Consider the following 20448-nt stretch of genomic DNA (forward strand, 5'->3'; position numbering starts at 1 on the left):
CGTTAGATACCGGCCATGCCCATCTGTAGTCTCAAAGACGACCTTACTTACAACTGGTGCCTGCCCCCTTCTCATTCCGAAATGCTGACATCCGTCCAAAAATCATCGCCGACGACCTCGAGGAGTTCGCGTGAAGCAAAGAACTCGCCATCTCAATTTGATCACGTCTCCGATGCCTCGACATCTTTTCGCGAGCTCCAGATTGGCTCTCAATGGAAGTCATCGTTCACAGATATCAATAACGCAAGCGGCACCGAGGAACCCTACCTAACTATACTGCATCTGTAGAAAGAGGAGGAAATAGATGTGTCAGGACGACAAAGGTAGTGGGACTGTATCGGCCAAGCTACGTACGAGCTCAGCCCATAGCATCTGCTTGGCAACATATACTCGAGGTCTCTGGGTCTCTGAGGCTATCGCCCAGGCACGGCCAGCCGAGATACCGGAGACGTGTAGACCATCGAGACAGGCGGCGCATCTCCTCGACTGAGATGCAATGAGCACGAAGCAATTGTGACAGCAGTGCCTCCGATCGCCGAGAGACACAAAACCCGGTCGTGTTTACACGCCATTTCGCCTATGAGAAGTCTTGCAGACAAGAACCTGAATAGATATCGAGCCCTCGGCGCATCCGTTTGGCCGTTCACCGATACAGTGATCTCTCCGGAGGCCTCATAGATCAGACGCTCTGTCTCCCCCTTTCCTGCTCGAAACTCCACGTCGGGATCACCTGGACTATAAGGGTATGGCGGCGCAAGAAAGACCTGAAGCGGTTCTCATTGACGAAAAGACCCGAGAAAAGAAGAGATCCTTTCCCCCTTTGGTCGTTGCCAAGTCGGTTGGCCCGTCGAGAGACCGTCACGCCGTTGATCTCGGCTTCCGTGCGTGTCGCTTTAACGCCTAGGGAGGCCATCAAGGGTACGAGTCGGCTGGCCCGGAATCCAGGCGAGATCATCAACAAGATGCGCATCATGAAAACGTGATTGGCTACTTGGAAGCAGTTGAATGGCGAGTTGCTGATTATCGTTTTTGCCCCGTAAAGTCCGGGCCGGACACCCACTTCGTGACAAACGCTGCAGGGCCAGGATGGAAATGCCGAATCAGACAATGCAGTGAATATCATCTTATCCCATTGCTGCCCAAGACTCGATAGAAGCTTGTGTTGCCCCGTGGGCAGTAGCATGCTTGCACTGCGCCGAGCTCAGAGTCTCCCACCGGATCGTTGAACTTCCTTCGTTGATGAGCTCCAAGAAACCGGCAGATGCCCTTTGAACACAGGAGAGGTAGCAAAGCCGATCATTGACCATCAAGCCGGTGATCATTTCATCGGCGGCCATCGATCTTGAGTAGAGAGTTATGCCAAGAGGCCACACGAAAACTCACTGCGTCGTATTTCGCCCCCATCCTCTTACCTCATTGGAGGAGTTTCACAACTCGATCTCCAGAGAAAGAGATGAGGGATTCATGGATCTATAACGATCATCTCTCTCACACCAAAAAGACTTTTCGGCCAAGATACGGTGGCTGATTCGACCCCCTTCGTCGTTGCGACAAAGCCGAACCGCTGGAGCGAGAACAAGCACGGCGCCGAACAGGCAGAGTCTCACTCACGGTGGGTTCATCTCTCTTCAGTGTCTTCACCCTGCTTCCCCCGGCCATCTTCCCTTGGCATCGAGCCCTTGCTCGAAAGCCCCATCCACTGAACAGGAGATGCCAGGCCCTTTCCCACCCTTTTCCTCGTCAGCCACCTCCTGCAACTCGGTATGGCCAGCCCGAAGGCCCCAACCCTTCTCTCCCATTGCTTGCCATGCTTGGCGCCCTAGGGCGGGACTCGGGACAGATGCGACGACGCCGCCGCCAAGCGGCCAGATGGCGTTTCCCGCACGCCAAGATTGTCGAATATAAAAACGTGGTGAAAATCAGGAGGGGGGGGGGGCATGGGCGGGAATGGGTGTGAATGAATGGCTCTTGGGGGTGGGCGTGGTGAGTGAGTGAAAGTGGGTAGAAATCCCCTCTCCCCCCTCCCATCCCCATTTAGCGGTCCAAAGACGGTTGCGCCCATTGGAAAACTTTGGTTCTTGGCATCTCGGAAAAGAGCACAAATTGATGTGCAACGCTGGAAAAAATCATGTAAACGGAAAAACGACTGGGTTGGCTGTCGTATACGTACACGGATAAAGCGCGCAAACCGGGGGCGTTTTGGCGGCCTTGCGTCAACTTTCTATACGTAACTCTCATTGTTCACGAAGACTAACCAGCTAAGCTTCTTTTCATCATCGCCAATAATCCGCTAATATAATATGAACAGGAATCACATATGTAGGCGGACACATGATAAGTCTTGATGAATGGCCATTGGACAATGCATCCCGAACCCTCCGCGTCCTCTATCCAGTCCTCGAGTCCTTAAGTCTAGATTATTCGGGCTGCAATTTTGCTGAACCGCCATCTGCTTAGATATCCTCGCACTCTCTCGCTCTTGCTCTCATCGGCCCCAAAGTAAATTTAGGAGAGAGTCTTAGCAGCCCAGCCGAGCTGCTTAGTGCCGCCGTTGAAGACAACGAAAGCGGCCTTGAGGGCGACGTCGCCGTAGATGGAGATGCCGATGCCCGTGTTGCTCTGCAGGCCGCCGAAGCAAGTGCTCGTGCTGATGGGAGCGTAGTTGAGGTACGAGCCGGGGATGGTGACGCGGGCGCTGCCGACGCCGAAGGTGAAGGACGGCGCGGCGGCCGAGCACGGGAAGGTGTAGCCGCCCTGGGACGAGTCGTAGCGGGCGCCGGTGATCTTGCTGTAGTAGGCGGTGACGATGGAGCTGGGCAGCAGCAGGAGGGTGGTGCCCGTGTCGGCGATGCCAGTGACGGAGCTGGTGACGAAGCTGTTAGAGCCGACCTGGTAGCCGGACGAGGTGAACTGCCACCAGCCGTTGGCGCTGTTGACCGACGTGTAGGTGATGGCGCCGGTGTAGGCCGAGCTGTCGATGTAACCAAAGTTGTACTTGCCGGCTAATCATCTCACTGTCAGTATATGTATACATGTATATATTCATCATCCTCGCAAAGAGAAAGACGGGGGATCACGGTCCCTCACCCTTGTTGTGCTTCAGGTCAGCAGTGAAAAGGGGCGCGTCCAGCTTGGACTTGGCCGTGTCGAAGAAGGTGCTCTGCTGAGTGGGTTCGACGGTGTTAATGTTGCTGAAGCCGAGGCCCAACAGACCGTCCAGGTCGCTCTCGGAGGTGAAGGAGTCGGAGACGGTCGAGGCCGCCTCGACAGCCTGGCCGGTGACGGAAAGGCCGCCGACGGTGACGGTGTCCTTGTAGACGATGCCGCTGGAGCTGGAGCCGTCGCCGTAGGCGATGGACCAGGTGGCGCCGGAGAGGCGGGAGGCGGTCGAGGACTTGCTCGGGTCGTAGACGGTCTGACCGTTGCGCTGGCTGGACGGGGTCGAGGTGGAGAAGACCCAGAGGTCGGAGGAGCCCGTGTCGAAGTCTAGGTTGAGCGTCTGGGCCGGGGTGCCGATCTGGACGGGGCTCAGGTACTCAATGTCGTACTCCTGCGGGTTGGCGGCGACGCTGCCGGTGGCGCGCTGGACGAGGCCGGCGGCTGTGATGTTGGCAACGACGTTGGCGAGGTCCTCGGGCAGCGGGGCCTTGTACTTGCGGTAGGCCTTGGCGAGGGCGAGGGGGCCGGAGCGGACGTAGCGCGGGTTGCGGACCTGCTCGACGGTGAAGCCCCTCTCCTGCTGGGCACCGGCAGGGAGAGCAGCGGCCGTCGAGGCCAGGGCGAGGCCGGCCGTGAGGGCCGAGACGAAGGAAGAGCCAGTCATTGTGGGAGACTGTGACTCAGCAGGTGGCCGGGACGAGGACTAGGGCGGGGGCAGACAGCGAGGAGGAGAAGACGAAGGACGAGGGCGAGTGAGGACTGGTGAGTGACCGAATGAGGATGAGGATGCGGATGAGATAGCATGATAGACGGGGGGAGATGAGACGGTTTATATCATCATCGTCTGGTCCTCACGGTGGCGTCTACTTGACGGGTGGAACGACGACGAAGTCATTACTCGCAGTCCATCACAACAAGCCTTTGGACATGTCAACAACCAAGGACCAAGCCAAGGGGGAGGAGGGGGGGGGTCAAGTTGGGCATCGCGAGGTCCGGCACGAGATTGCCGGAGACAGAATACCACCTTCCAAGAGGGAACATCGTGCAATCGCCAGGCTGCCTGTCGCAACTTCGTACGACGCAGCATGGAAAGCGGTTCAGATGCATCGTGAGGCGAGTGGACGGGGGTGGATTGGGCTGTCGGGTTTGATGAGCGCGGGGAGTTGTATGTGTGGCAGGCGGTGTATAGAACGACAGCAGGAAAGGAGCAACAAGCAATCAGCCACTCACGGTAGCCATCGACATGTTCGTTGACTAGACTCCACGAGGGAACTGGGGGACCTTGGGCCGGCTGAGACCAAAATTCCATCTTTTCCCCATAGAATCAAGTCATACGCCAACAGACTATTCCCGGCCAGGATGGAGGCAAAGGAGAGGAGGGGGGGCCGGGGGACTTTTGACTAACGCCTGTCACAAGTACAAACCCTCGGCTTCAGTAGACTAGATGGAAAAGAGCAGGTCCAAAGGGAGTCGAACGACTCGACGTGACGCTATTCTCTGCCTCTGTCTTTCTGACCACTCGAGGCGGGTATGATGAAGAGAGGATCTCTCGACGAGGGAGAAAAGAGGAGAAACGGCGAGAAACAACGACTAGGAATAGCCAATCGAGACTCTCGGATTGGGGTTTGATTCGTCAACAAAGGTGATTTCAGTCCGCCAGTGTCCTTCAAAGGTGCTCCCTCTCCTGTCCCCCCGACTCGACGTTGGAAAGCACCTACCTACTCGGGACATGGCTCCGGGGGTCGCCAGAACAAAGGTCCATAAGTGCCATGGGGGTAAAGGGGGGCTCCGCGACACGAACGGGGACGATCCATGTCGACGCGCTGCTGAGCTCTGAACTCTGAACCCGATCATGGCCTCCTCCGCGCCTCGGCACCTCGAAACAAGCTTTACCGCCAAGTCTCCACCCGCGATGGGCCGCATGCGAGCGACAGCGACCCTCGAAAGTCTGGATAACACCCTTCAACCACCCCCCCTGGTCCGTTCTTCACTCCATGGATTTCGCCCAGACGTTGGCACCGTTGGCGCGTCGTGCCCAGAAAACCCGCCGAGCTTGTGCCCAGTCCGGGGCCGCGGAGGTACCAGATCGAAAGCCAAGACGGGAAGGAAGGCAAAGACGGTCCGGGGCGGGGGATTAGGGAGCCAGTGTGGTAAGATGCATGTTCGCAGCGCGAGAGGATCGATTGTCTGCGTCAACGATGGGGCTTTCGGCTGCTCGCTGCCATCTTGGCGATATCTATCGCCCAGGCCGCCCTGCAGACGCTGACGTGCTGCGGCTATTCCGGCCTGGGCCCTTGTCTCTCGCTGTATCCAGCTTCTCGAAAGAGAACGCGCACACGGCCCCAGAGGGGGACCACATCGACGAGGTTGGAGGGGGGATGAATGGGGGTTGGATGAAGAGAGGGGCAACTTGCTGGGGTTACCTTACTTGCAAAAGTTCGCGTACGTCGTTCACCGAACTCTCGTTCTCGATAACACGGCCGATTTTGTTGCGGAAACCTTATACCTTATGGACCAGGCCCTTCTCACATTCCTCATTCATCCTCGCGCCCCGAAGCTTCGTCGTAATGGCGTCGATGAGGTGAGAGAGAGAGTGAGTGAGTGTGTGTGTATGCTTTCCTAGTTTACCCCCCTCAGCAGCGGCGGCTTATGAGCGATGCCGACTCAGCCGGACTCCTTGCCCTCGGGAGATAAGAGAGAGAAAGGAGACGAGGTCGCCACCTGGGAACGGGACAGCGAGAACAGGGACCGCAGCCATCAGAGACCAAAGCCTCTCTACCCGCCCTCTTCTGCCGCGATAAGCGTCCCGTTTTTGGCGAATGTCGAGTCGAATAAGCATGATTAGAATAAGATTGCGGCGTCGCGAAACTCTCACCTCCCACCCCGGCCTGGGTCTTCCCTGTCGTGGGCTGCTGAATGGCCCTCTTAGGAAACGGGTCAAATCAATTACGTACCGTGAAGCAACTTAGGTAATGCCATGTTTCCTCCACCCCCCTTCCTTTATCGCCGTTCCACCACCACGCCGCTCAGGCGCAGCACGACGGAGTGAAGGTGGTACTGGTGTGCTAGTGCTTAGTTCAACGTCCTCGTTGTTGGCGATGTCTGATGCCGCCTGTGTCCCTCTGTCCATGGGGCGTCTGTCATTTGACACGCGTGACGAGGAAGCCGGGGCTACGAGTCGGTCGATACGATGTTTGACATGAACTTCGTGATCGTCTTTTTCTCCAAGGAAGCAGCTGGCATCTGTCTTCTATTAATCTTGAGCAAATAATTAAAGTTTCCTTATCAATCGCATTCCAAATCGCATTCCAAAAATATGTACTGTGAAATAGCAACACCAACACCCACCCTTGCGTATCCCGCGAAACTCACCCACCGAACCCTTTTCTCGTCCTCTGGATTCACTGTCACTCGAGGCAGCGAAAGAGCTTTTGGCAGCGTTCCTCACTTGACTCGAGCTAACAGTTCTAACGAGGCCCGAAAGTTCCCACATCGATACTGACGTCTCTGGAAATAGTAGCATTTGAACTCAGAAGCCGATGCTCTCGCAACACCTCCCAGTGAAACCCCGTCTGATGATAGTCAACAGCCGGAACAGAAGATGTGGATAGTGGCCGCTTCGGGGACAAACTGCTGTCGAGACTTCCCGGCCGCTATTCTTAGACATTGTGAGAGCTTCTTCGACTCAGCATATGCCACTGCGAGTTCCGCACGGACGCACCACATCATTGACGGAACTGTCATCATCAGATGAACTGTAAATATACCATGACCACGACTTATGTATGCATACAACAACTGTACAAGGACGTTCCACCAGGCCCCCCGCCAGGCCAAAGGGAAACGGCCAAGAAAAAAAAGAGAGACAACCCGAAGACCATAACCTGAAGAGTGCCCAACGCCCATTACTAAAGAAAGAAGATGGGAAGAGAAACAGCAGCCAAAGACTCCTCCCCGCCGTTCACGTCGCGTCTTTGGAGACGCGACAAGCAAATGGGTATGATTGAAACGAGAACCAAATTTTAACGCCACCCCGCCACGCTGGGTCTGGACGCGTGAGTCTTCTCGATCTTTCCAGTAGCCGCCAGGCTGCCAATCGTGATGCGCCGGTTTTTGAAGTCGGCACTGGCCATTCTGTGCTGAGGCGCCTGCGGGCTTCCTCCCTCGCCCCTCAGACTGCCTCCAAGGTGCATCCGTCTCGCTTGTCCTGCCGTGAACGCCCGGTCGCTCCTGAGATCGGTCGGCGAGCAGCTGATGGGTGGCGAAAGTCTTCGCTCCGCACTGGCACGGCGCTGACGGGAAATGCCGTTGGAGCTGCTAGCCAACGGTCCCGAGAAGCTCGCCGATGCTCGATGGTTTGACCCAAGCGAGCTGACGGAAGAAACCCGCCTGGCGTTGTTGGCCGATGGTCCTCCTATGGACGACACGCGACGGTGCTCGCCTCGGACTTTCTTCATCGAGTGCAAGGCAGATCGGATCTTCCGGGCATCGAACCCGGGCGACTCCGACTCGGAGCCGGATGCATTGTGCGATGATGGCGGGTTGTTCTCGTCGGCCGAGACATTTCCCGAGAGGGTCGTCTTCGGAGGCGGGCTGACCCTCGCAATTCTAGAGCGAAAGTTCGGCGGAGACAGGTTGGATGAACGGTGCACGTCGAGAGCGCGCAACGGAGCCACACGGTCTCCATTGTCCGACGACGGTGACGAGCCCAGGGGCAACGACATCATCGGGACCGGCACCGTCGGAGACCCAGAACCAATAGACGAGACGCGGCCCTTGGACAGGAACCCAGCCTGAAACCTGTTAGGCTTGGCTGCCGGAATCGACGCCGATTCGGGGAGTTCCAGGCTCGGGCTCGTGTCCGAGTTGGGCTCGTCTGTCTGCAGATAGGAAGGCAGGGCGGGCATTCTCAGAGTCGACTTGTCGGGTGAGTTATACTCTGGCGTCGAGTCGAACTTCTTGGGTGTCTTTTCGAAATCCGCCAGTGTTCCTTGCTCGTCCTCGTCATCCCTCCAGCGAACAGCCCGTTTCGCTTCCGCCTTCTTCTTCACCGGCGTAAACGAGACTCCCTTGCGAGGACTCCGCGGCCCTCCTGCCTTCCTACGACGAGGCGATAACTTCATGGGAGACGCAAAGGGTTGAGACGCAGGCTCGGCAGGCGGGACAAAGGCAGGCTGGCGGACAGGAGAGGTATTGTTGATGTTGTTGATAGCCGCCTTCTTGCGCTTCGGGGTGCCTCGTTTGCTAGGGGAAAACTTCTCGACGGGAATCTTGGCACCGTCGGGCTTGACGACGTGGGAAGCAGCCGAGAAGCCGGCTTCAAGCAAACGGTTGATTATCTGCTTTGCGTGTGCAACGGCATCTTCCTCGTTCATTTCCAACGTGTCCTCAAGGGAAGCCAGGATGTCGAACTGCGCGGTCAGGAGAACCTGCACCATGGCCGCATCGCCGACCTTGTCCATATCCAAAACTTCACGATTAGCGTCTCTGCCAAAGTTGGCCTTGAGAAGCTCCGCCTCGCGGGTCAAGGTATCGATCTCGGCGGCGTCGGCGTCGCCTCCGGGCAGCTGTTTGATGCTATGATGGAGGGCGGTATCAACGGCCCGTTCCCAGTTGGTGTTCTCGAGCTTCTGGTGGATGTGGTGGCGGCTGTGCTCCAACTCGACCATGATACCCTGAGCAGTCTTGCGGATCGCGAGGAGGGGCGAGGGCATCGCATCTTCGTCTCCTCTTTGGTCGCAGACCGTGTCGAACGAGGCAATCCAAGCCGAGAGCAGGCCAATGCGCCTTTCGAAGGCCCGCAGCTTCTTCATGTTGTTAATCTTCTCCCGCCTGTCGTTGGCAGAGTTGTCGTAGGCCACGCGGATACGCTGGATGCCTTCACGAGCGACCGAGTCGCGCTTCTCCAGTTGCTTGCGGAACTTGGCGTAGAAGATCTTCTCGGCGTCCTTCTGCTGTGCCTTGAGCTCATTGATGAGCGCAATCTGCTCGTCAATCTTGACAAGGAAGTCCTTGACGTGTCTGTTGACGTTGAAGACGTTGCGGGTAACCTTGGTCTGGATGTTCTTGGCTCGGTTCGCGTATCGGAGGGTGTTTTGGGTCTCGTCGAAGTGGACGCTCGAAGGGCTGACACATACAATCATGACCGTCTTGCAGTTGCCGCCAAGGGAGAACTTGAGGAGTCGAGTAAGCTTGCTGTTGCGATATGGTACGTGGTTGCGCTTGCGCGGATCGCACAAGGCATTGATGCAGCTTCCCAGGGCTAAGAGGGACTTGTTGATGTTTGCGCCTTCGAGCAGACGCTCGCCGCGATTCTTGGTGGCGCTGGCGCGCTCGCTGCCGGCAAGGTCGATGATGCTGAGAGTTGCCATGGTGTGCGGCTCGTTGACGTCGGCGTTGCGGTCCTTTTGCGAGACGTTGATCTGGAGAACGGCGTGGGAACGAGAGGAGGTCGCGTTGGCCTCGGTCGGTGAGACAGTACGCCATTCGTTACCCTGGACGATCATGTCCATGACCTCTTGCACGTTCTTGGGGTGGTGGCTCGTCAAGCCTGCGACAGACACGGCCTGATTCGAATCCTCACGGAGCATCAATCCCTGCTTGCTGCCTCCGGGGATCAACAGGTCGCGGATGGTCTCATTATAAATCTCGAGGTAGGAGAGGGTGATCTCCGTGGTCTTGTCCTGGCTGCGCTCGTTGATTTTTTCGAACAGCTCCTGCATGGTCATGAAGATGATTCCGGGGTGTTGGGATGTGCCGGTAATGGTGTGCGTCTTGCCGCAACCGGTAGCACCGTAGGCAAAGACGGTGGCATTGTAGCCGTCGAGGACGCTGTCGAGGAGCTGCTTGGTGGTGCCTTCGTAGACGTCGTTTTGTGTGGCATTTTCGTCAAAGATTCTGTCGAACATGAAGGTCTGATCCTTGACCTTCTTGCCGCTGGGCACGACAGATCGGCCGAATCTGTGGACTGGGTTGTCCTCGGGTGGGTCGAAGACTCTTCGGGCGCGATATCAGATTAGGGCGAGGGGTCAACAAACAAGCGAGAGGACCAAGTAGCTACTCACAGGCATCTGTCGTCGACGACCTTGATGACAGGTCTAATGCCGCCCCTCTGGAGCTTTGGTGGTGCGGCGGCGAGAGAGCCATCGCCCAGGAAGACGGTTCCCTCATCGTTGCGGGTTCTGAAGAGAGTCAGTCAGTGAGCGGGCTGTGAGCATACTCGTATTCCCTCGGTCGGCATCGACATACAGTTGGGCGGCTTCTCGGATCGTGAACGGTCGCACTCGGACTATGGAAGAGAAGGAGGTCAGCATTCACGTCCAGGTAATGAGGGGCGGTGACTGCATGACGAACCTGAGACCGTGATGGAGGCAGCATTGGGGTCGGCGACCATGTTGACTGTTGTTTGTGCAAGTGTTGTTGTGCTGATTGTATTTTGAGTCGCGGGATATCTCGTACTCGACCCGACTGCTCGCTCTAAAGACTGCCAACAAGTCGAGCTCCGAGTCCGGGTCTAGGGGCGTGTGGATGCCACAACAGCAACCGAGACTGTGAATTCAAGAAATAAACAAAGCCGCTCTGCAGCGCGGGCCGAGCATGTGCGAAGAAGGGTCGTTCCTAGGGGGCGAGGGGGGGAAAGAAAAGAAGGGAATCAGGGGGAATATGACAGAGAGGAGGAGGAGGAGGAGGAGTGAAGCTGCTGTTGGGCTGTGGGGGTCAGTTAGTGAGAATGAGGAAGGAAGAAGAAGCAGCAGCACCTGCACCGGACGATGATGGAAGGAAGGATGGAAGCTGCAGATGGATAAGAGATTAAGAGAGTCGCGAACCTAGTGTGTACGTCTTGAAATGGATCCCCAGTTTCCGCTGGGCTGGGCTTGAGCTGGGCTGGGCTGACTGTGCAGAGTGAGTTAGTTGGGTGACTGACTCTCTTCTCTTCACTGACGTTTGTTGTTTTTTTGGGCGCCGCCGAGTGCTGCCGTTGCTGTTGCCCCAGGCGACCGGGAGCCATTTAAGCGAGGCATTCATGGAGACACTAGTCTTGTTTCTCTCGAAGGGTCCACTAGAAGTGTCAGACATACGAATGAGGAAGGGCGACTCGTGTCAAGCCACCCTCTCGAAGCTAGAGGTTGGTTACAGAGGGTCGAAAAAGGGGATTGAGGCGGCGAGTTGTGTCGGCATCAGCCACAAACAATGAAAAGAGCCTCGGTGAACAAAGGAAGCAAATCAGCATCTGTCATCCAAACAAACAGCCAGCAAAAACATGTCACGCGCCGTTGGGGCCACAGAAAAGCCCAGTGTAAATCCCGTTTGACTGGAGCTTTTCTGGAACTCTGCTGGGAGACCGATAGCCCTGTCTTCTTCCCATTCCTTCATTGGGTATTAACGTTACATTACTCATCTGCTCTGCTGAACGTCGTCGACATCAACATCGACATCAACATCGACATCAAAATCGACTCCCTTGACAGAACAAACCACGTTCCAGCGCACATTCTACTCTGATCTTCCCCCCAGAACACCAGGCGTGTCCGTAAACGCCGTCCGGTTAGCAGTACCCTTGTCATCCCGCCCCAGCAAGAAGCTCTCGGGCGGTCCGAGGTACGACTTTCTCACACCGCCAAGGTTGACCACGATCTTCTGCACGATGATGTTCGGCAGAAGCGCCCAAACACGCAACGTGTATGCGCCTTCCTGCGTGACGTTGAAAGTCGTCGTCGTGTAGTTGCCGTTGAGCCCCCAGACGGCGTCGCCCACAGCGTACCCCCATCCCTCTGGCATGTTCTGGCCCTGCGTCCTGCCCACCGGCTGCACCGTCTTGGGCTGCGGCTCGTCGCCGCCCGTCGGGTACAGCGAGATGCCGTACTCGAGCGGGTTGCCGTCGCCGAGGTAGTTGGCCGACGGCGAGATGTACAGCGTGACGTTGGCCTTGCTGGTGTTGGTGAAGAGGTACAAGCTGTACTCTAGCGCCGGTCCCTCGCCGAGTTTGACCTTCTCCGACTCGGCCGGGTACAGCCCGACACCGCCCAGTGTTCGGCCGTAGTTCTCGAGCACGTGGTACTCGAGCTTTTTGCTGCTGCTGCTGCTGCTGCTGCTGTTCGAGTCTCTGCTCGGCTCAACAATCTTCTGGTAGTGCGGGCCTTCGATTGATACATGCCCGTCCGACTCGACGAAGCCCTCGGTAAAGTTGGAGGGAACCTCGCGGTTGACGACGGGCACAATGACTCTCTGCCCTTGGCCTGCGTACTTCTCCTTATCACGGCACGGCGTTGTGACGTTGATGTACACCTGCGTCGCATTCGGCGCCGCCGGCGCATTCTCCCAATCGATTGTGACCCAGACGCGGCTGTCGGTGCCGTTGTCACCGCCGACGGTCCCATTGTACTGCGACAGCTTGACCCACGGCTGCCACGGGCTGGCCTCCCAGGGGCACGCCTTGTTGCCGCGAGTGAAAACCTCGAAGTAGCGCGTGAGGGCGCCGTAAGGGTCCAGAGGCGGCACCGCGAGGTCGTTGGCCGAGTTAGTGTGCCACTTGTCGTCTCCCTGCACGCTGGCGTTGGAGCCCTCGACGCCGACGCCGATCTGGCCTCCTAGCGAGGGGAACTGCGTCTGGACGTAACGCATGTCGGGAAGCGTGTTGCGCATGGGCTGTTGCCAATAGCCATCGTATCCAAGATGGGTTTCTACAGTATCAAACATGTTAGTGCTGAGCTCCCAGGGTCTCAAGGGGTCGGCCAGGTCGACTTACGGTCCAGCATGTGCAGCCATTTCCCGTCGAGTAGCTCATTCCATCTGACGGTCAGCTCGGCATCTGCGTCAAGCAGCGCCCGGGACTCGTCGATGACATCGTTGGCCAAATTGCGCTTCTGCCCGGCGTACAACTGGTTCTTGGCCCCGTTGATCTGAATCTTGTGCAGAATTTCCCCCGCGGTGATGGGGTGCAGGATCATCTCGAAAAAGGCCGCCCGGTATTCCTCGTCCAGAGCATCGTACACAGCCTGCGCTTGCTCGTGCAGGGCGGCCCACTGCTCCAGAACTGCGTCTGCCTCGTTATAGTTGATGACGGAGTAAATCTGGGGCTCGACCAGCTCATACTTCCTGCGGGCGGCATACATGCCGTACTTGGTCAAGATCTGCGAGATGTTGGATGCGTGTTCGTCCCCAAACTCTCTAGTCGCCCAGGAGCCGAGCCACTCCCCAGTGCCGTCGACGCCCCATTTCTCCGTGTCGTACGCGAGGTCGAAGAAGTGGCTGATGGGGATCTCGAGAGGTTTGAGGTCGCCGACGTTGACGATCCAAATCCTGCGTGCGTTCCGCGCATACGCAAGGTACATCTGCTCTGCCGTCTTCTCCAGCTGGATCGTGTTGATCCATTTGTAGTCGCGCGGGTCGCCGACGTAGTCGAAATGGTAGTACACGCCAGCACCACCGCTCCGGTCCGTCTCGTTGACCAGCGGCAGCCTTCGGACGTTACCCCAGTTGTCGTCGGCCCATAGGAGGGTGATGTCTTCGGGAACGTGGAGACCCTTCTCCTGGTAAGACTGGACTTCCTTGTAGAGACACCACAAAGACGGGACCTCGGAGGCAGACTCGATCTCGAGCCCTTCAGCAATGATTCTCCTTTGGTTCTCCACGAGCTCCTCCAGCATTTCAACGATGGCCTCGACTCCCAAGTTGCCCTCGATGGCCGTATCGCCGGTACCGCGCATGGCCATGGTCCACAGGCTGTTGCGGGCGTACGGCTTCGCACGCTGCACACCATACCGGAAGTAGTCGTCAATCGTCTCGTTGTTGAGGTTGTACGCCCACTGGCCCTGATAGTACGTTCGAAATTCGTTTTGAGCACGCATTAGAGGCTCCGTGTGGGAGCCGCCCAGAACAACCTCATATGCATCGAGCAGAGGCTGGTTAAGCGGGTCGTCGACGTAAAATATGCTGCCCCAGAGCGTCGGCCAGAGGTAGTTGGCGCGAAGTCGGAGCAGAAGCTCGCCGACCAAGCTGTAGAAGTGGTAGTTGTACCCTGCGGCGTCGTTCCACGTGTCGTTCCATTGGGTTCTGAGAACGCATTAGTATTCTTGTGTGGTCAACCGGGGAATCTTCAAACTCACGAGACCCAACTGGACAATCCTGGCTGCTCGTCGTTAAGAAAGAAGCCACGATACTTCACGGAAGGGGATCCCTGGACTTTGCCTTCCGGCAAGACATAGATATCAGCCGCCTTCTTGGGAGGCACATCGGCCCAGAAGTACCAAGGGCTGACGCCAATTTGTTCACTAATGTCGTAGATGCCGTAGATGGTGCCACGTGGGTCGCTGCCAGCGATGACGAGTGCGCGGGAGCATCCCGGGACAGGTTCTTCAACCAATTGGCTGACGAAAGACTCCCATTGCCCCTCGACTTCACTGGTGTTCAGTTTATGGGCTGCAATGAGGTCGTCGATGAACTTTGAATGACCGATAGTGCCGGCGATGATAACTGTGCTGCCAGGTGCAGGGTCGGTGTAGTTAGGGCCCGTGAAGGATTGCTCGTCTTGGACGCGGTACTGCAACAGTCAGCATTGAGTCTTTTTTGCACATCTAAGAACCGCTCTCCAAGCCTCATGGGAGGGAGATCTCGGATACCAAGAAGTTCGAACTGTGGCGTAGGAATGGAGAAACTCACTATGGTGTTGTTGCTGACGTCTACTGGAGCAAAAGTGTAAGAAGCCGGCTCGGAGCCGTTTACACCATTGCTGAGAGTGTAGGTCGTGCCTGTGACGCGACCAAAGTCAAGGGCTAAGTCACCGGCAGCTCGGATAACGCCCCAGTAGTCATCACTAGACACAAGTATCTGACCAGTCCCGACGTCGCCGCCGGCGAGCTGGAAGCTGTCTTGGGCGCTTTCAAACGAGATCACTTGCTTTTGTCCTAGGGCTGAAATGAAAGGTGCCAAACTTGAAATTGCCACCAGAGAGATGGACTTTAGGTTGACAAACGCCATGACTGCGGGCTTGAGAAAGCTCACGTCGAGGGGAAGATGGCCTCGTGCTCACAGTTGAGGAAGATCAAAGGGAAGAGACATGGGGCCGCCGAGTGGTACCTAATATATGAGCACAAGTAGAGCACCCGACTAACCGATGCCATCCACTATCCAGTCCATGATGACACCTGCCGTGGGTTATCCGAATGGTCAGGCATGCATAGAGATGTGGGAACCCAGGTGAATGACACCACAGCGAAGCAACCACTCTCGGCATCATTAATGGTACAGGAAGTACACATAGGGACGCCGGGGGATGAAAAACACCAGACGAGGTGGGATGATCGGGCCCGGCCATCGGGTAAAAAGGACCACCTCCAATGCTCTCATGATAGGTCCAACAAAGGGTCGGCGAGTTTCCTCGAATCCCTGTTGCAAGAAACCCCGTAGTTCCCAAGGTCCCCTCGTGTGACGAACCAACGAGACCCCAACCTCCAAGCAAGCAGCCGAGCTTCCCCGCAGGGCGGTATGCTGGGTCTTCGAAGCGAATGGCTTCCCAGATTTCTTCCCCACGTCGTTGATCGGCCCAGCCACTCTACGTCAAGCTATGAGCTGACTGCCGAAGAGGAGGAGGTTTCTCAAAGACGGTGATTTCTGTTTTCGATTGATTTTGAACGATTTTCTGGGCCATCAATTGGTGTGGTTCAAAGCCAAACAGCTTGCAACCGTCAACACGAAACAGGTCAAATTACATCATAAGATCTACCCCAAATACCTATACAATGGTAAACTCCATTTGTGATCCCCAAGATTCGCCGATCCAAGCATCACCGCATGTCCACGGCAAAATGACTGCGGGGAAACAACAGTCGTGGCACTGGAAGTGGAGAGGCTGCATTTAGCCGCAAAGCGCACATCTCCACGTTATATTTGCCTGATGTGAGATGCAAGAACCATGTCTCCTGGATACAGAATCGAGTACTATTGAGGTTCTCTAATTACCCGGACGCCCCGACGCCGTATACATGAGGCCATTGCAAACAACGGTACAGATCGAAGAGCCTCACACAGGCTAAGGTTTAACCAGTATTAGCAGTTCGACCTCGCTACCTTCGCTCCAGATAAGCTACAGTCTCGATCAGCTACATGGCCTAGAGTATGAGCAATGCTTTTGATGGTTATCCTGAGCAAGTTCCCAGTGACGTGAGGACTTGAACGTTCAACACAAAAATATAATGGACGCGTTGTGCAAGGCTATCGGCCGAAGCCCAGCCTTGGAAACACAGTCACTCATGTTGTCACCTTATCCTGCAGGGTTATTGTCAGGAACAAAGTGAACGTGGCAGGTGGTTAAAAGCCTGCCAACCCGGAATCTTTCAAAATCGACAACAAACATCATGGGAAGGTGGCTATTTTGCAGCGCAGAGCCTGTCGTCTTGTTCAGCGCCACAGCCTGCGATGGGTACAGTGACGGAATTTCCAGTGCGTTCCTTACAGATATTTACATCCCAAACCCAGATACGCCATATAAACTCCGCTCCAGTGGGATGCCGTCGTCCTCGCCCTGAATATGGAAAATCGCAACTTTTGGCGGAGGCGCGTGCTTGTGGCATGCAACGTTGATCAACCGCCTTCGAAACGCCGCGCCTCCAGGTTGACAATCAAGTAGCCAGACAGGAAGACGTGGCTAAGATGCAGGGGGCACGTAGGCGTATCTCGGTAATTGTGCCATGCGCTCCTCGGGGCTGACCTCCGTGTCTGCGTAGAACATCCTGCCGTTCTTGTCCTTCTTGGACTTCTTTTCGCCCGCGGCCTCCTCTGCAGCCTCGTCCTCGGGCTTCTTGGGCGCCTTGATGCCGGACTCGGCCCTCCGAATAAGCTCATCAATTTCATCGCCGTGGTGGGCCGCGCCGGAGACCAGCTCATCAACAGTTGATGCTCCGGGGTACCCAGGCGGCGGGGCTCCAGTGCCGTTCCAAAACTGGCCACCATACTGGGGCGGCCGCTGAGGAAGGCCGGGCATCGCTTGCAGGCTGCTTGTCGGCCTCGCGGGAAGAGATGACGGAGAGAAGCCAGCATAATTGCCTTGTGGGTAGCCCTGCTGCGGGTATGCAGGTGCACCAGGCACGCCAGGTACACCGGGCACAACGGGCACAGCGGGCGTACCTCCGGCTGGGAAGCTCTGATCGGGAGTGGCACCGTAAGGCGCCTGCGGCGGAGGGTAGGGAGAGTTGTTCTGCAATGAACGGTTAGCGTCGGACGCGCTGTCAAGCTAAGGACAGTAGAAACATACGAATGCACCCGGGCTTGCGCTCGCCGGGGCGCCGTTGGCTGGGCTGCCAGTGGTGCCTGGAGTATGTCCGGCAGCTATCCTCGCGCGGTGCTCGGCAAGACGGGCCTTCAGCTCCTCGGGGGTTTCGATCTTGAGCTTCTTCCTCGGTTGCTTGGACTGACCAGGCAGAGGGTTTCCCGTGGCAATACGACGGTCCTCCTGTGCCTGGTAGAAGTTCTGGATGATGCGATTCCTGTGCTGGTCCAAGATGTCTTGGGGAATGCCCTCCATACCAAAGATCTCCACATCAAGGCCCTGTCGGTTCGGTAGCGCATTCTCAACCTGGGTGAGCGTTTCCTTGTGGACCTGGTTCAGATGGACGGAGAGACCTGGACAGAGCAGCAAGTTAGCTCGCGATGGCACGATCAGGGAGGCGCATTGTGGACTGACCTCCAGCAGTGTTGAGTCGGCGACCGCATCTGTCGCATTTGAAGTGCTTAGCCTTCTGATGGGAAATAAGAAGCTTCAGATCTTCAAAGTCACGCTCGCCTGCAACGAAGTTAGTACGCGCATCCCATCTCAGAGCGGCACAGCGCAAGGTGTAGGCGTACAGTAGTAGCACCACGGCCGCGAGAGGACGTCCTCGACGTCGGGGTGTCCGCGCTTCTTCTTGCCCATTGTGACGACGGGTTGCCGGGTGGCTTCGATTGACGACGGAGGTTGAAGCTGGCAACAATTAGGGATGCAACGATAGAGTGTCGATGGCGCGAAATGGAATGCGCGGCGGAGGGGGACGTTCGCGAAGAGGTACGGATACCGTGGCTGGGCTGAAGTCTGGAGAAGGGAATTTGACGCGAGCTTGCTGTCAACCAGCAATTCCACTGCACCTTTGCCGCACCGAGACTTGAAAGCAATTGAGCGCTAGCCGCTTCCGGTCTAGCCTTCTGAGAGTGCTTCCACTGGCGCTTCGTGCTGGAGAGACCCGCACAGTCATAAGGGCCGTGTATTTCATGAAAACACTGTATTAGCCACAAACCGCTACCGGCTTACCTAATCGAAATTCAACCGGCGGCTTGGGGCTCTCCCATGCGGCCATGCTCGCGAGTGCAGCAGTGCAGTCTCACAACGACAATCCATGAGGGGACCTGGCTCATCAGCCGATCCCTATATCTCAACTTGTTTCTATTTATCGATCGAACTATCAGGCTGAATCTCGACTCTTCTGACGCTCATCAAATACTGAATCTGGCCAAGAACCGTGCACTTGAGCCCCTATCGCCATCAACGATCGGGATCAAACCTCTCACACTGCTAGAGGGTGCATTGAATCAAAAAGCTAATTCGATGTTGCACTGCATTTCGAAAACTTGTCTTGTTTGTTCTACAAAAGCGAATGGTTGAGGTCTGGATCGTATCACTATCTGAACCTCACAAATAGTGAACACTTTTGCGCGATTCCCGCCGAGATAGACTTCTAAGGTCAAGGCCAACATCTCCTATCTGGTTCTGTTCATCTGGACCAACACTAAGCCCTATACAGCAATATGGCACGACTAATGCCAGACGAAATATGGGTTTCGATTCTCTCCTACCTGCCCGACTTTCACTGCCTCAGAAATGTAGCTCTGGTTTCTCCAACACACCTCCGCTGCGCCCCTTCGGCATGTCGACAAGTGCTTCTGAACGAAATAGGCTACCGCACACTCCCTGATGCCATAACGGCACTCGAGTCCTCGAAAATCCATCCGAAAGACCAACATCTGGTTGTAGGCTTTAGTGATGCATACCTCAAGAGGCGAGCTCTTATTCCACCAACGATCAACCTGTCAGATGGCGCTGCCCTGTCGGAGCTACATAAGTACGTCAGCCACCTGGGGTCAAAGTTGCAGGAAATCTCTCTGCATCGTCTGGTGAAGGAACAGCGTGGCCTCGCCAACGACCGCCATGACTGGCCAGACGCCCCCGCCACAGCCGAGAAGCCTACGGCTACCGAAACTGCCCGGTTCCAGAGAGCCCTGTACCGGTTCGAGATCTACTGCAAGCTATTCAAGGACCCAGAAGTTGTACGCTTCAACATGGATGTGGTCAACTTCCAGAGAGCACACTTTTTTGAGTGCTTGTCACCTTGGGAGATCGAGCAGCTGGTAGCCATCAGGGACCTACTCGCGGCAGCTGTCATTGGCCCTCGTAAGTCACCGTCGCGATTACGCCTCATGAACTAGGGCGCTGACGTCTTGCAAGCACTGCGTGCTCTTGTAGAGCTGCGAAAGAACGAGGCCCTGCAGGCCCATCACTGTGGTCCACGGCACGGCTCGCAAGTAGTGTACTGGACGAGTCCAATTTTGCCTCCCAATCTGGAGCGTCGCGACTGTCACATCAATCAGAACCAAGCGCGACTATTGTGTTTTGGGATAAAGTTTCTCTACGAAGTGTCCGTCTCGCCATATGCACACTTCTACCAACTCCTCCGGGATCTTCCGCAACAGCCGCGTTACGCCAGCTACAACCGGGTGGGCGAAATCTACTCCTGGTTTACTGACGCGGTCGATGAGTGTGTTGAGCTGAGCAATCTGGAACTCCCATTCCAAAAGGCACTCTCATCTTACACCGAGGATGAGTACAAGGCCTACGTGCGGCAATCCTTGGTCGCGGAGGATCCCGACAAGGGGCCAGAAGAAGCATGGTATTGGGCATATCAATCGTTCCCCGGATCGACCTGCAACGACCTACGGATGACCAACTGTCGACTCTTTGGCTTGTTTTTCTGGGACTCGAGTCGCCTCAAGACCATCAACTTCTTCACGCGCGTCGATTTCTGGTGGTGGCGGTGGGAGGGGGGCCGACAACCGGATTTTGATTGGGAAGTTGGTGCACCCTATCCTCCAGCGTTCTTTTGATGTAAATCGCTTCGACCATGAGCCGCAAAGAATTCCAGATATAAGAGTTTACGAGTGGTCAGACTCATCTTGGCCTGGCAAGTCACATGACCGCAGTGCCTCAGCTTCGGCCGAGCGATGACCGAATTACGGCACCACGAAAAGACGACGATGAAACCAACCAGA

General features: G+C 56.3%; 5 protein-coding genes across 5 annotated transcripts; 1 reads left to right on the plus strand and 4 right to left on the minus strand.

The window, feature by feature from the left end:
• Nucleotides 1–2236: 2236 nt before the first annotated feature.
• On the minus strand, nt 2237–4097 carry CDEST_09216 (Putative aspartic peptidase A1 family, aspartic peptidase, active). The gene is made up of 2 exons (XM_062925375.1): nt 3088–4097; nt 2237–3002 (listed from the first exon to the last, which is right to left on the minus strand). The coding sequence occupies exons 1-2, from the start codon at nt 3821–3823 to the stop codon at nt 2506–2508; spliced, it is 1233 nt and encodes a 410-aa protein (XP_062781426.1). The 5' UTR covers nt 3824–4097; the 3' UTR covers nt 2237–2505.
• Nucleotides 4098–6781: 2684 nt separating this feature from the next.
• CDEST_09217 (Putative kinesin-like protein) lies at nt 6782–11087 on the minus strand. The gene is made up of 5 exons (XM_062925376.1): nt 10986–11087; nt 10513–10866; nt 10408–10447; nt 10224–10340; nt 6782–10155 (listed from the first exon to the last, which is right to left on the minus strand). The coding sequence occupies exons 2-5, from the start codon at nt 10550–10552 to the stop codon at nt 7182–7184; spliced, it is 3171 nt and encodes a 1056-aa protein (XP_062781427.1). The 5' UTR covers nt 10553–10866; nt 10986–11087; the 3' UTR covers nt 6782–7181.
• A 320-nt stretch (nt 11088–11407) lies between these two features.
• Nucleotides 11408–15176, minus strand: CDEST_09218 (uncharacterized protein). The gene is made up of 4 exons (XM_062925377.1): nt 14818–15176; nt 14265–14698; nt 12905–14211; nt 11408–12839 (listed from the first exon to the last, which is right to left on the minus strand). The coding sequence occupies exons 1-4, from the start codon at nt 15133–15135 to the stop codon at nt 11653–11655; spliced, it is 3246 nt and encodes a 1081-aa protein (XP_062781428.1). The 5' UTR covers nt 15136–15176; the 3' UTR covers nt 11408–11652.
• Nucleotides 15177–16062: 886 nt separating this feature from the next.
• Nucleotides 16063–18233, minus strand: CDEST_09219 (Putative Zinc finger, BED-type, Zinc finger C2H2-type, Zinc finger C2H2 superfamily). Its single transcript, XM_062925378.1, has 4 exons — nt 17998–18233; nt 17837–17935; nt 17408–17775; nt 16063–17350 (listed from the first exon to the last, which is right to left on the minus strand). The coding sequence occupies exons 1-4, from the start codon at nt 18062–18064 to the stop codon at nt 16802–16804; spliced, it is 1083 nt and encodes a 360-aa protein (XP_062781429.1). The 5' UTR covers nt 18065–18233; the 3' UTR covers nt 16063–16801.
• Nucleotides 18234–18496: 263 nt separating this feature from the next.
• On the plus strand, nt 18497–20339 carry CDEST_09220 (uncharacterized protein). Its single transcript, XM_062925379.1, has 2 exons — nt 18497–19573; nt 19628–20339. The coding sequence occupies exons 1-2, from the start codon at nt 18931–18933 to the stop codon at nt 20281–20283; spliced, it is 1299 nt and encodes a 432-aa protein (XP_062781430.1). The 5' UTR covers nt 18497–18930; the 3' UTR covers nt 20284–20339.
• Nucleotides 20340–20448: the final 109 nt, after the last annotated feature.

The sequence above is a fragment of the Colletotrichum destructivum genome, chromosome 6 (genome assembly GCF_034447905.1).
Source record: "Colletotrichum destructivum chromosome 6, complete sequence".
Taxonomy (NCBI): Eukaryota; Fungi; Ascomycota; class Sordariomycetes; order Glomerellales; family Glomerellaceae; genus Colletotrichum; species Colletotrichum destructivum.